Source organism: Phalaenopsis equestris, unplaced genomic scaffold, assembly GCF_001263595.1.
Source record: "Phalaenopsis equestris unplaced genomic scaffold, ASM126359v1 Scaffold000135, whole genome shotgun sequence".
Taxonomy (NCBI): domain Eukaryota; kingdom Viridiplantae; phylum Streptophyta; class Magnoliopsida; order Asparagales; family Orchidaceae; genus Phalaenopsis; species Phalaenopsis equestris.
The window spans coordinates 608,737-623,703 of record NW_018164577.1 but is presented as its reverse complement, the minus strand read 5'-3'; the positions used below and the strand labels follow the sequence as shown (position 1 = coordinate 623,703).

At 37.1% G+C, this 14,967-nt stretch overlaps 1 protein-coding gene across 1 annotated transcript in view; it reads left to right on the top strand.

Moving 5' to 3' along the window:
* Window positions 1-14,967, top strand: part of LOC110021582 (probable protein arginine N-methyltransferase 6) — a 32,748-nt gene that overhangs the window by 3,018 nt on the left and 14,763 nt on the right. The window contains exons 4-5 of the mRNA XM_020720133.1: window positions 6,052-6,087; window positions 7,148-7,213. Coding sequence (XP_020575792.1) covers window positions 6,052-6,087; window positions 7,148-7,213 — 102 coding nt within the window. The remainder of the gene's footprint in view (window positions 1-6,051; window positions 6,088-7,147; window positions 7,214-14,967) is intronic.

Genomic DNA, 14,967 nt, shown 5'->3' with positions numbered 1-14,967 from the left:
CCACCCCCGCCCGGTGCAGCAAGAAGCTGTCGGTCCCCTAGCGAGGTTGAGCCTGCCGAACCCTGCTTAGGGTTGATGTGTTACCTCCCAAGGCTAGGGATTCCCCCTCCCCCCGGGTCCTCTTTTATTATAAATACATTGTCTTTCGGTTTAGGGTTTTAGTTTTTACTTTTCTGATTTTAGATTTTTGCCCAGCTTGTTATCGACAGCTGCCCCCTAGGGTTGTATCTGAAGGTGAAAAGGTGTTTCAGATGTAACTCGTCTGAGGTGGTGATTTTCTCCAAGGGTTTGAGTGTTGCTCCAGCTATAGCTCGATCCCGTGGGAATCTTTATCTTTACCCAACTCTTCTGCAACCTTTTTTAGCCATCCCTCTCGTTGTCGCAGTCCCCAGATAGACCTCCCTCTGCTGTCTAGTGCCACTAGCCGACCCTCTAGCTGCTTCCCCCCTCCGCAGAGCCTTCTCATCTTTTGTTCCCCTGTCGTTGACCCTTTCAACTTACTGTTTCCTGGCCTCTGTACCCTCTTTGTCCCCTATCTTCTTGTTGGCACCCCTCCCAACTGTTATTCCCCTTGTTGGCTACTCATACGTTTTGTCCTTTGTCTCCCTCTATCTGTTGTCATTTGTCACGAGGTCACCCCTTATGGCCGCCTTCCGTCCACTTCAAATTCAGCCCTAGTTGGGTATTAGTGTTGTGTGTTGGTTGTTGCCTTTCCTTTTTTGTTTTAATTGTGTAAACGCATATTCATTTTGAGTAATAACATTTATTTTTCATTGTGGTTTGGGTTAAATATGGTATCATTTGGTGGCTTGGGGTTGAATTGGCCCCAACAAATTCAACAAGAAGTTGCGGTTCAGTTGGGAGATTGAACCGACCGAACTCTGCTAAGTGAGTGTTGCTACCTGGGGGGGGGTTCCCCATCCGGTTCCCCATCCTAGTTACCTTTTATTGTAAATACATTATTTTTAAGTTTAGGGTTTTAGTTTTTACTTTTTTACTTTTCTTATTTCATATTTTTGTCTAGATTGTTGTCAGTGACTGTTTTATTGTAAATAACTAAGGGGGTTCCCCATCCTAGTTACCTTTTATTGTAAATACATTATTTTTAAGTTTAGGGTTTTAGTTTTTACTTTTTTACTTTTCTTATTTCATATTTTTGTCTAGATTGTTGTCAGTGACTGTTTTCCCTTCGTAGGGTTGTATTCGGAGGAGAGAATGTGCTCCGACTATAACTCGTCTGAGGCAGTGACCGTTTCCTAGAATTCAAGATGTGCTCTGGCTATAACTCAATTCGACAGAGATATTTTTCTTTACCCAAACCTTTTGTAACCTTTTTAGCCATCCCTCTCGCTGTCGTCGTCCCCAGACAGACCTCCCTCAGCTGTTCAGTGACACCAGCCGCCCCTCTACTTGCTTCTCCTGTCGTTGATCCTCCCCGCTTGTTGTTCCCTTGTTGAACCCCTCCAATCTGCGGTTTTTTGGTCGATGAACCCTTCTAGTCCACTATCTCCCTACCGTCGCCCCTAGAACCTGCCATTCCCTTGCCGAAAACTCCCCATAGTTGCCATCCTTTGTCTCCTAGCTCTCCATATGTTGCCCTTTGTCATCAGATCACCCAACCACCTTCCTTTTTCAACAATAGCCCCTTATGACTCCCTTCCTTCCACCTCAAATTCAGACTTAGTTGAGTATTAGCTTTGTGTGTTGGTTGTAGTCTTTCTTTTTGTTGTAATCGTGTTACCGCGTATTCATTTCGAGTAATAACATTTATTTTCTGTTGTGGTTTGGGTTAACTCCTGTATTTTTTGGTGGCTTGGGGTTGAACCGGCTCCAACTGGTTCAACAAAAAGTTGTTGGTTCAACAAGAAGCTATCGGTTCAAAAAGGAGTCATGTCGCCCAATGGGAGGGGTCCCCTCCTCCTAGTACTTTTTTATTATAAATACATTGTTTTTCTGTTTATGGTTTTAGTTTTTATTTTATTTTTTTTTCTAATTTCTGTTTAGCTTGTTGTCGACGACTATTTTTCCCTTCAAGACTATATCTGAAGGCGAGAATGTGCTCTGGTTGTAACTCATCCAGGGTGGAGACCTTCTCTAAGGGTTCGGGTGGTGCTCCAGTAGTAGCTCGATTCTGCAATCTTTTCAGCCATCCCTCCTCATTGTCGCCTTCCCCAAACGACCCTCCCTTTACTGTCCAATGCTACCGACTGCCCCTCTACTCGCTTCCCTTGTTGTTGAACCTCCCCACCTGTTGTTCCATTCTCGCCGACACTTTCAATCTTCTATTTCCTGACCTTTGAACCCTCCTAGTCCACTATCTCCCTGTCACCACCCCTCCAACCTGCTATCCTCTTGTCGCTAACTCCCACTCCCCATACCTATTGTCCTTTCTCTCCCAGTCCTTCATCTGTTGTCCTTTGTCACCATATCAACCAACAACCATCCTTTTCCCCTCCACAACCCCTCACTGCCGTGTCCCGTCCACCTCAAATTCAACCCTTGTTGGATATTGGCGTTGTGTGTTGGTTGTTGTCTTTCATTTTTCATTGCAATCATGTGACTGCGCATTCGTTTTAATAACGTTTATTTTTCGTTGGGGTTTGGGTTAATGTCAGTATCATTTGGTATCAAAGATAGTCTAACCATAGTCATATCCTAAGGTTTCCTAGCATCTACCCCAACCTAAGCCACCCCCACAAAAAATTTTCTTCCCAAATCATAACCAAATTTCGACCGAACCCTAGTTTTCAATTGTTGATTTTCAAAATCACCAATTTGAAATAGCTTTTCTTCACCCACAATCAATCTACTACACCAACTTTCATCTCCCAAAACCTAAAACCTAGCCATGCCACTAAGGATTCAATAGCTGGAAGCTGGATTGAGGGGAAAAGACACGATATCGTTTATGAGAAATTCACACAGAGGGTCCAAGAGATTTATAGGGAAGATATTTTGTAGGAAACCCGCCAACGACAATAGATGCTTGCCACTTTTAAGAGTTGACAATCTAGCCGTAGTCACAACGGTAACTTGCTAGATCGAAGACATTGAGTGAATCTCTTCCACCATGCTGATTCCATGGATGAAGAACCTCTACTTCGAAGATTTGACCTGGATTATCTGAAAAGTCAGAATTGAGAAGTAACGGTGGACTTATTATATTTTGACGACCACATAGATCCGGATGAGGTTGTCAAATGGCTTTGGATTGTGGAATGTGTTTTTGAGTGTTTGGAGGTCCCACCGGACGGAATTGTGAAACTAGCTGCCAACAAGTGAAAGAAAAGTGCATTATTTTTGGGGCAACATCTGAAGTCCATAAGCCAGCGAGAAGGAAAAGATAAAATTAATTTTTGGTCCAAGTTGAAGGGGAGATGTAGCGCTAGTCTCTATTAGCTTACTATAAACAAAATGTTCCAACCCTAGCTTCAGAAGTGGAGTGATCACATCATCGGGCGACCACCACTCCTTATAGGCAAAGTTCAATCACATGATCGTATAGTCAGAGCACACCCAGGGGAACATCCAAGACAATCCCGTCTGAGGAGAAGTTGATTCAGAGGAGAGAACAGGTGGAACCATTTTGTATTCTTAAATCCATCCCAACCAAGAAGTGCTCTAAGCCCACAAGTTTTGGCACATTGAATCAGATTGCACAATCAGGAGAGTGGTTACTTTCACTGATCATAGAACAGCTGAAGAAATAAACGCTGATTAGAGAGAAGATGAAGATTTTAGAGAGGATTCAACTTTCAGCCTCTAGGAGAGATTTCAGCTGAGATATCAATTGTTAATCTAGAAGGTAATGACTGATGTAATGGGCGAGCCTGTAGAGTATGAGATTGTGATGTATTGAGCTATCATTTTGCAGGGGTTGAGTGGAGCATCAATAGAATTACCTTTGGATGTCCAAAAGGGTTATGAGTTTGAGAAACCGGTATCATTCTTGAGTTGCTCTACTGATGGACGTCCAGTATGTCAAAAATGGGTCATTTTGTTCCATGTCTAAAAGATTATATGAAGTTATTCAGATGTTAGATTCAGTTTAGCATGGAGCCCATCATTTGACGTGGGATGAACCCCATCTTTGAAATTGTTCTTAAAAGCTTGATGGGGAAGAAATTCTTTAATGGGATCCAGGCTCTAGTAGTGAATAATAGGTCTCTCTTAAGTAGTAGTTAGTGAGAGTATGCGGTCTGCCACACATTTCACCCCAGAGTTGATTTCTCCTCACTTATTAATTTATCAGCTACATTCTGTCGAGTACGAGAAGGGGAGGAAGAATGTTTTAAACTTAAAGGCTCAAGAGTTACATTGCAGAAACATATATCTATATGCAGCTTCAGCTCAGGATGTGCTTAAAGTTGGTTCATATTTATTTTATCAAGACATGTTGTGGAATGACAACACCTACATGATCGACCTAATAACTACAACATTTCTGTCACTTTCAACATGACAAACTTGACTTTGTGGTACGAGGAGTCAGAAGTTTCAACGAATGAAGTCGAAGCTCCTCCAATCTCGGGTCATTGACACAGGGGCTTGGGGCTGAACCTGTTGAACCCTGCTGAGGGTTTGGAGTGCTGCCACCCAACTGAAGGGGTTCCCCTTGCCTAGTTATTTTTATTATGAATACATTGTTTTTCTGTTTATGGATTTACTTTTTACTTTAATGATTTCAGATTTTGTCTAGCTTGTTGTTGGCATTTGTTTTTTACTTCTAGGGTTGTATTTGAAGGCGAGAAAGTGCTCTAACTGCAACTCTTTCGAGGTTGCAAAATTCTCCCAAGTGTTCTAGCGGTGCTCCGATTGTAGCCTGATCCCGCAAGAATGTGTTTCCTTACCTAACCCTTCTGCAACCTTTTCAGCCATCCCCCCTCGTTGCTTAAATTCTTTCATCGAACCATGCTTCGTATGGTTTGGGTTAACTCCGACATCACCATACTTCAGAGATTAAATGCTTAAATACTTATATTGAGCCAAAGTTTATCATTACTAAAGTTCAAGTATGGTGGTGTTGTATATTATAATCAAGTTGTATTTTTACTGTGCAGGAATTTTGTTTGTTTTCACTTTTGAAACCTTTTTATGTATTTATTTTGAAATTTTTTGTTTCAAATTAAGGCAATGTAGCTGGAAAAATACTTTTGCAAAGCATTTGTATATATGGTATTTAAACAACATTGTACACTGGTGCCCTATACAAAATCTCACTTAGTTGTTCCTTCTTCATGCAATGATAATTGTTGATAAAATGTGTTAAAAAATCCTTAAATGGATCATATATTTTACCTATAGCTTGAACTATTTAATAGGATTCTTCAAATTGGTGCGAAAAGTATGCATGGCTACTGAAATCATATTATGTCTAGGTAACCACCATTTTTGGGAAGTTAAGCTATTTTTGAGAAAATTGGCATTGAATTTCTATTTTTGTTTGGTTGCAGTGAAATTCATTTTATGATCTTATAAATTAATCTTTCCTTATTTTATTACGATGGTTAAAATTAATACTAACTCATAACCTCATTAATTTATTATTATTCCATCTTTATTAGAAAAAGGTAAAAGCATAATTGAAGTTTGACTTTCCCATCAAAATGGAAACTCATTTTTCACTTTTTTTAATATGAGTTTTAAAAATGAGAGCTCATCTTTATATATTGTCATCTAAATCTAATCAAATGCTATAATTAACTTTGAAAGTGAGAATTTCTCCCTCCCTGGATCTATCTTTTTAGTCCCATATTCTTTCTTATCCACTATTAGCATTTTTCAAGCTCAATCAGTTTTTTTTTTAAGTAGCAATTGATAACAGTTTGGTTGATATGCATTCCCTGTATGTTTTTTAGGGAGTATTTATGAGAAGCATGCCTTTGAGGTACACTTTAATGGTGGCGCAACATTTCATTATCGCTTTTTTGTAAAGCTATCTTTTAATTATATTCATGGTTATTATGATTTTAGGATGGCACAACCTCCTCCGCTCTTTACTTAGCATGGTTGTTACACATCTGTACTTCTAAACCCTTCTCACATTCTCAGGTTTATGCAATAGAAGCCAGTGATATTGCTGCGCAGGTAAAAAAGCTCAATTTTATATATGCCTCTATGATATTTTGCACAATTGTTTTATGTGATTACGCGTGAATCTGTCATATATTTTAAATCTGAATGGATTTTTGTTTAAATAAATTCTTGTACACTCTTTTATGATTTGGAATACTCCTTAATATTTATGAATTATTTTGTTCAAGAAAGAAAAAATTTAAGTTGGGAATCTTTCCGGCTGACTATCTGTCTATCTGTTCCCGTATTAGTATTCCAAGCTCTTGGCTCTAGTCGTGACTGAACTGATATTTTGAAGTGTTAATTTTGATGACAACAAATAAATTTGATACCAATTAAACTAAAATGATGTAATATACCTAGATTGTGTAAGGAGATCTTGGATTTGTGGATCGAAGTTTGTGTACTATGCAACAAAAAAGAAAAAAAAACTAGTTTTTTTGGGCACAAAACATGCAAGTACAAAAATTAGAAACTCAAGGAAAAGAATCAAGAAGAAATTTGAGCAACACAAAATTAGCTTGTAATTGTAATTTACGCATTAGATTAAAAATTAACCAATAAATGAAATCATCGATTGATTATACTTCCAATGATAATAAATGCATAGATTCTCATCAGTCACCTTCCTCGCTTACCCTACCTTCCACCCTCTTTCCTATTGTCAATGCAATTTTTAGCCTCTTTCTCACTTTCGAACCTAATTCACTAAATGAAAACCTTTTATTTTTTGACAATTTCATAATGAAAGAGGCATAAAAGATTTTACATTCAATGAGATTGGCCATTGCTGGTTGCTTATGGAATGACCTGAGTGGCTTATTTTATATTCAAGCTTCTTCTAATTTGCTCTCTTTTTCGGGTGCTGCTGTTCTCAAGTAAATTTTATAGTTGACTACTGGAATGTCTTGGTATGCTATTCTCAACTTTTTGGACAGTAATATACTTAGTTTTCTCCTTATGTAATTCTGTCTTAACACTTACGTTTGAAATCATCCTTGTTTTCCTTTGACTATAAAGTTGTCCGATTTATTCTTGCGTTGAACGTGAGGCTGTTTTGTGTATTTACCAGGCCAGTGAAGTTGTCAGTGCAAATAATTTATCTGACAAGGTTATTGTCATTCATGAAAAAGTGGAGGTAAATTTTATTCTTGCAAATCTTATTCTTGTTTGTATGTTTTAAGAATTTCGAGAGTGCTTATCTTTAAGAATTTTCATTGAACACACATCTTGTCTTAATAAGTTTTGTTTTTATGGTACTGTTACTAAATTTTATTCTGATATTTATGTAGATTTGGAGTCTGGTGGAATTGTGAGAAAACTATGATTCTGGCTTAGTTTTTGGTTCTTCTATTGTTTGCTATTTTCCATATTTTTGGCCAGTTTGAACTTTGCAACAAGCCTTAAAACATTTGGCTTAGCATTCAGAGGAAAATATATGCCTGTCCTAATCAACTTCGTCATGGAATGTTCCTATGAAGAATAGAGTAGTCAACATCTCTCATATTTTATAACTTCATAACAACCTCAAACGGTATTGGGTAATCCGTATGAATTCTTGTTTAGCATTTAAGTTACTTAAAATTTTCACGGTTGCATGCATATTTCAGGATTTCAGTGAATTTTGAGTATAAGGATTTCTAGCCTAATGCTTTATGAACTTGAATTTAATCATTGTGATCTTGGTTCTAAGATTTGACAATCAGTCGCACAAGCAAATAAATCACTAATTTTAGAGAAAAGGAAATGAGTAAGGATCAAAATCACCAAAAAAAAAAAAATCTTTCCTCGCACAGGTGCAAAGGTGCAAAGAGATGTTGGTTATGTTCTACAATTTAAGTGATCAAATGCGATGAGAAAAACAGGTGGTGTATATAGTTTAATGAATAATCGACTCGTAATGTCTTGTTCGCATAAATAAATAAATTAAAAAAAAAACACTTGGTTGTCATATATTTTGCAAATGGACTATCTCGATGAGTCCAAAATGTTGAAATAGTCTAATAAAAGACCCATGTGCTGCTTGAGTTGTGTGAGGGAAGATCAAAATTTTGGCATTTTTTATGGATGAGGCTCTTATGGAATCCACCTAAAGCCTCCATGTGAACAATATATGAATAACATCGCATCCTTTAAAGTACCCTTCAATGTTCCGCATCATGACAACTGCACGCAAAGAGAGTTGCAATTTGTATATGAATAAAAAAGAAAGTGTTATTGAGGCATGGATCAGAAAGCATTTAACCAACCAAAATGCAACAAAATGCACACAAATAAAAAGTTGTGTACAAATTTTAATAACAACATTGCTGCCAACAAAGTCATGGAAAAGCAAAACTGATTTTTTTTTTTGCTGGCGGACATGCGATACAAAGAGGAAAAAATTTAAATTGAGGGGAGCCAAAAGCCACGTGGGCATAAAACACATCCAAAAGCATATGGATGTTTCGTGAGTGCACTGATTAACCAAGTAAAAGCAAAAGCAAATTTTCATGTGCATATCAACAAACTAGTTACTATCAAATTTGAAATTATAAAGACTCCAAAAGTGATATTGATACCGGAGTTAACTCAAACCACGACGCGGGACACAATTTTATTAAGGACTTAAAACAAGATTATTATGAATGCTCGAAATAACGAAAGACAACACAAAGCAAAAGCACAAAACAAAGGATTACAACTAATGACTCAACATAGAAGGTACAACCGCTTGATGAGGAGGGAGTCCGGCGAGGGGGGGGGTGCTGGATTAGCAGCTGCGGTCAAGGCTAGAATGGTGGGGCTGTTGTGGAAAAAGTAGGACAACAGATTGGCGATGGTAACGACGTCGAACCGCGGCTTGAGAAGAGCAGGAACGTCGTCAGATGCTGGATTGACAGCTACGGTGAAGGTTGGAGCGGTGGGGTTGCTATGGAAGCGGGAGTTACGGTGGCTGGATTCTGAAATGACAGCAGGGAAACAGAAATATGGTAAGATAAATGTCTCGTTGTGGTCGAGCTACAGCCGAAACACCGCTCGAACCCTTGGAGCGATCACCACCTCGGACGAGGAATGATCGAAGCACTACCTCGACTCTGGATACAACCCTCGAAAGGAAAATACCCAAGCTTAAACCTGAATGCGTATATCAAAAATAAGACCCCTAACTCTAAGCACATCATCATCTATTGATACTGAGGCTAGGACTTTATTTTAGGTAATACTTAAAATAAAAAAAAAAAGAATCAAATCAGGATTTCAGATTTAGCTGTGGAAATAAAGTGAGAAAATCATATTTTGGAAATGATAAATAAAGTAATCAAAATTTAGATTTTGGAAATGAATTAAAATAGGAAAGATTTTAAAATAAGAAATGAGAATAAATTATAATCAAGATTTTAGATTTTAGGAAAAAATTTTAAATAGGAAAATGCTAGGAAGGAAAGAAAGGAAAGGGGAAAGAGAAGGGGAAGGGAGGAGCGGCAATCCCCTCCCTTTGTCGATCCTCCATAGCCCCCGTGCCAGCCTCCTGGGGTTGGGAGAGCTTCGACGCATAGGTCGAAGCTTCTATGTCGTTGTCAACCACCCCTTGATCCCACTGGCGACTAACCATCTATCAAAGCATTCGAGGAGTTTTTCCCACATGCGAGCATACCTCATTATCTCTTCGTTCTGGTATGGCATACTTTGAGTCGGAGGTGCACCACCACGTTGGTTCTCTTGAGCCAAATTCCGAATAAGTAAATATCTCATATGTTTCCATTTATGACAAGTTGGGCCTCAGCGAGATTCAGGATTTGCAAGAGTCTGGTTGATGGGTGATTCTTATTTTCTTTTGAGTTTTCCCTCTGACCCTTGAAGTTTTGGAAAACTGACATCTTTCATTGCGTTTCAATAACAAGAGCTTCATGCTGGTCTTTTGTTTCTTCATATGGAACACTGGAGGTGAGAGATAGAAGTGTAGCCGCCTATGATGCTATCAGTTGGTCGTTACGAAGACCATCCATTGAAATTTAAAATTCTGATATATTTTGGTTTGCATGATTTTTATGTCTCAACAAAAAGTTCATCTTCTAGGAGAGCATGAATCACAATCTCATCAAAAGTCGCATGATTCTTTTGATCATATGGAGAAAAAGCAATGGATGTAACCTCGAACAATGGAGTTCCTCGGGGAAAATGTCATCGGATGAAAATTTTCGTTTGAACTACTCTTCAGTGTCTGCGGTGTCGTTACCCAACTTTTCGATGACACCCAGTTTTGTGAAGTAAATCACTCCCCTGGTTGTGCATTATGCTTCAACATGTCCAAACCCGTGACACTTGGAACATCTTCTGGCTATGATAGACTTGCAAATTAGTTTTGTTGGATAGTAGCAAGAGGGTAGCTTGTTGATGTAATCTCCACTTCGGAAGCTAGAGTTCGCAACTTTTGGTGGTTATAAGTTGGTAGGAGCTGGTGTAGTTTTTCCGCTTCATCTTCATATTTTTTTCAATTTTCTAAAACACGTCGAGAGTAACCTCCTACTAGGTTTCCTCTTCAATATACATAAGCATTTGCTGCGTTCGCTGAAAACGACGGAGTTCTCTTCGCATCTTGTCCCGGGTTGGCTCGGGCATACTTCTCCTTGGCGGCATGGTTGACGGTTTGAGATCTATTGAAGGAAGGAAAAGAAGGAACAAAGAAGGAAGAGAAAAAATAAACAAAAGAAAGGAAAAAAATTTTTGGTGTGGTGGATTGGGTAGGGGCGGACGCTAGAAAACCCTAGGATGGGACTAAGGTTAGGCTAGCTCTGATACCAAATAATACCAGAGTTAACTCAAACCACGATGCATGACATAATTTTATTACGAAGTTAAAATAAAGTTACAGTAAATACTCGAAATAACGAAGGACAACACACAAAATGAAGGATTACAACTAATGACTCAATAAAGAAGATGCAATCGCTTGATGAGGGAGTTTGGCCAGGCGAGAGGCTGGATTGGCGGTTGTGATGTAGACTGGAGAGGTGGGGCTGTTGTGGAAGAAGTAGGACAGTAGATTGGCTATGGTAACAACTTCGAACTGCAACTGGAGAGTAGGAAGGTCGTTGAAGGCTAGATTGGCGGTTGTGGTGAAGGTTGTAGAGGAAGGCTATTGTAAAAGCGGGGGTTGCGTTGGTTGGATTATGAAATGGTACACGGAAGCGGAGGTATGGTAAGATAAATGCCTCGTCAAGGTAGAACTACAGGCGAAGCACTACTCGGACCCTTGGAGAAATCACTATTTCAGATGAGGATCAGTCGGAGCACTACCTCGACGTTAGATACATCTCTCAAAGGGAAGATGTCAAGGCTAAAACCTGAATTTAGATATCAAAAATAAGACTACTAACCCTAAGCACATCATCCTTTATTTATAATGGGCTAGGATTTTATTTCCGGCAATACTTAAAATAAGAAAGAAGAATCAAATCGGGATTTCAGATTTGGTAAGGAAGTAAAGTGAGGGAATATCAAATTTAGGGAAGGGTAAATGAAATAATCAAAATTCAAATTATGGAAATGACTTAAAATTGGAAAAGTTTTAAAATAAGAAAAGAGAATAAAATATAATCAGGATTTCATATTTTAAGAATGGATTTAAAATAGGAAAGTGCTAAGTAGGAAAGAAAGGAAAGGGAATAAAGGAAAGGGGAATAGAGGAGCGGCATCCCCTCTTCCCATGGAGGACTGGTCGGGTCCTCCATAGCCTCCGAGTTAGATATGATTGGTCTTTGATAAGAATCTCACTCAAATGACATTTGGTTTGAAAGATGTGTTATTTTTTTAAAAAAATATGAAATTTCATCTTATTGGTTTACAACTTGTGTTGTGTGCACGCACGCATTTAAGCACGTTGAAAAAAATAGAGATGCTCGTAGTTTATGAGATTTTTAATAAAAAATTATAAATGAAAGAAAAGTGGAAAGCTAAAAATTTTAACTATAAAAGTAAATACACAAAATTATATATATATTATGCATCCTTAGGTCATCTCATCTCATGCTCATTTGGCGGCATGTAAATTCTATGTTTTCACTTGTAAAATTAGAACAGCTCATTAAAGCTCCTGAAGTTGGTATTGATTGCAAACACTAGGAATAGAAGCGATTTGTTGTGGCCCACTCTATCACATATCAAGAGTGGGGCTGATATGGTCTGCCTGCGATGGTTTTTTAATGTACAAAAAAGTAACAAATAAACACTTCAAAGCCTTCCCTTTAGAGCAGGTTATAAACTGTAATCCACGAATTCCATTCTCCATGTGTCAAGGGTGGATTTAATAGGACTCTTAACCTAATTCAATATTTGATCTTTTGGAGTATTACTAAGGTCTATAATATAATAAGTGTCAGGTAAATTCAAAGGTTATATACATAAATTTGTTTGAACTTGATCCTCTGCAAGCAAATTGTTAAGAGTTGACAAGGTTCATAAAGTGACAATCTTCTTTGATCGATCCTATGCAAATAATAACCTAGCTCATATCGTTCAAGGAACAATGATTAACATGTAATAATAAAAGTATTTTTGCCATTTTAACCTTTAGGATCTAGATTATTATATATTATAACCACAGGGGTAATTTAAATCAACAAATCTCTCAATTGCAAATCAAATAAGAAGCTAGAGACTCCAAATCCTTGATAGTGGACAAGATTGTTAGAAAAACAAAATCAGAGTTACAATATACATACAATAATCAAATGTTGAAAATGAAAGTGTTTGAGGTTCAGCCTCTTTTGTTAGACAAAAATTAAAATGTCATGTAAGGTGAGTTTTAAAGCTCATTGAAAAGGCAGAACGATTAGTTCACCAGCTTAGGGCTTAGTTGGGTAATAATGGTTTTGTTTTAAGTTGTTGATAGGCTTTCTCGCTAACAAGTCAAAAGGCGGTTCAGCCAGGTATGCCCCCGTAGAGTATGCACCCAATTAATAATTTCAATGGTCGTGTCGACCTTTCAATGCTTTTCTGCAATTCAACATACATCAGTAATGCAAACCAAATAAGACTTCTAAGTGGTAGATAGAGCTTATGATTGAACTGAAGATATTAGCTTAGGTATCAACTCCAATTCCTACATTATTTCCCTTGTGATTTGATCATTAAAGTATTATAACCGAAGGGTTTATTTGAAAATAATTGAACTCAACCATAGAGATAAGTACATCTAGCCATTATTCAGTAATGAGTTTAATTAAATATAATAACAAATGGGGATACTATTATGAAAATCTCATCTAAAACTAAGGAAAAAATACAATATGTTCCCTTTTTTAGATGGGCATTAATAAAAATGAAATTATAAGTTGAGAGAATTTCGTCAAAATTCATTTTCTTAATAAAAATATACAAGAATAAAAAATTAAAACATTAATTGGTCACTTTGCACTTAGAGCAACCATACATCCACCATTTGTATCAAATTGCCAAGGATGATATGTTTGATCGATGTTCCCAATGAGTAAAGCATCCATATTAGGAGATTAAAAAATCTCACATTAGTAATGTGCAGCATGTGTCCTTGGATTGGGTGGTTAGCCTAATTTTGATGCCACTATTATATTGGAGTTATTGTCAAAGTCTTGATGTTTCCTAATGGCTAAGTCTATCAAATGAGAGCCACAAGACGCACCAATAAGCTTTTATTGTATGTTATGAGGCTTTTTTGGATGATGCAACACATGGTTGATAAGAAGCCTTTATTTGATTTGCTTCAAGAATCTGCGATGATAGAAATGATCTTGATTGAATTTGCCATCATTTACTACTGTTTACTCTAAGTTAGCAATAAAATATTCTTGTTCCAAATCAAATTGCTCCAATTAAAGCAAAGTGTCATTTAGCCTACTAACTAGTCTGAACCAAAAGTACTTCTGTAATTGATAGATGTTATTAATCATGGGAGCTTGTGCCTATGAAACCTTTGAACTATAACATTAAATTTGATAGAGGACAAAATCTCAAGATTATCTTATTTCGTATGCAAATTTTATTTTAAAAATTTAACCAATAATCACTTGAATTTTGATTGTGCTAAGCATGAATTTTTGGATCACACAGGAGATAACTTGAGTATTTACATTCTCCAATTGCACCATTTTATAAAGAACCTCCATCTAACACTCAACAACAACAACAAAACAAAGCCTTAATCCCACTACGTGGGGTCGGCTACATGAATTTTTTTTCTTTATTGTGTCCTATTTATAAAGTATCTCCTTCATCTAACACTCAATAGAATTATTTTTACATGCCTTGGTTACCATATTTTCACTAATTTCTTTAAAATTATAAGTGGAATCAACTCCACATATAAGCATTGAACGAAATGCTCAACCTATAGTTAGCCATATATCCCATGAATTGTTGCAAAGGAATCATGAGTTTTTAATACTTTGATTGCGAGGAAGTTCCACTAGCCACTAGTAGCAAATTACAATACTCAGATCATAATGGAGTTGATATTCCTTTAGCCATGGGCGAAGACAAAGGTTTTCTTGAATGAGCCATAAACTCTATCTTCTATGTCATAAACATTGGAGTTATTGAGATTTGTGATAAAGAATCATGTTTAATTTCGTATTTTTAGTCTAATATAATTAAAGATATTTTGTTAAACTGTTGTATATATTAAATAAAATTAAATAGCGAATTTAGCCTACATGCCCAACCCTCCATATTTTCAAAATAAAATACATACATTGAAATTTATAGGCATTGATCCTGTGTATGCTAACAAAAAGAGTCGATAAGATCCAAAGATGGCAAATTGCAATCATTTAATTATCTCTATGACGAGCATGGTCATTGCGCATTATAGTTGGAGGGGATCGATTTTTTAAAATAACCATTAGATTTATCAATACGCATGAATATTTTCAA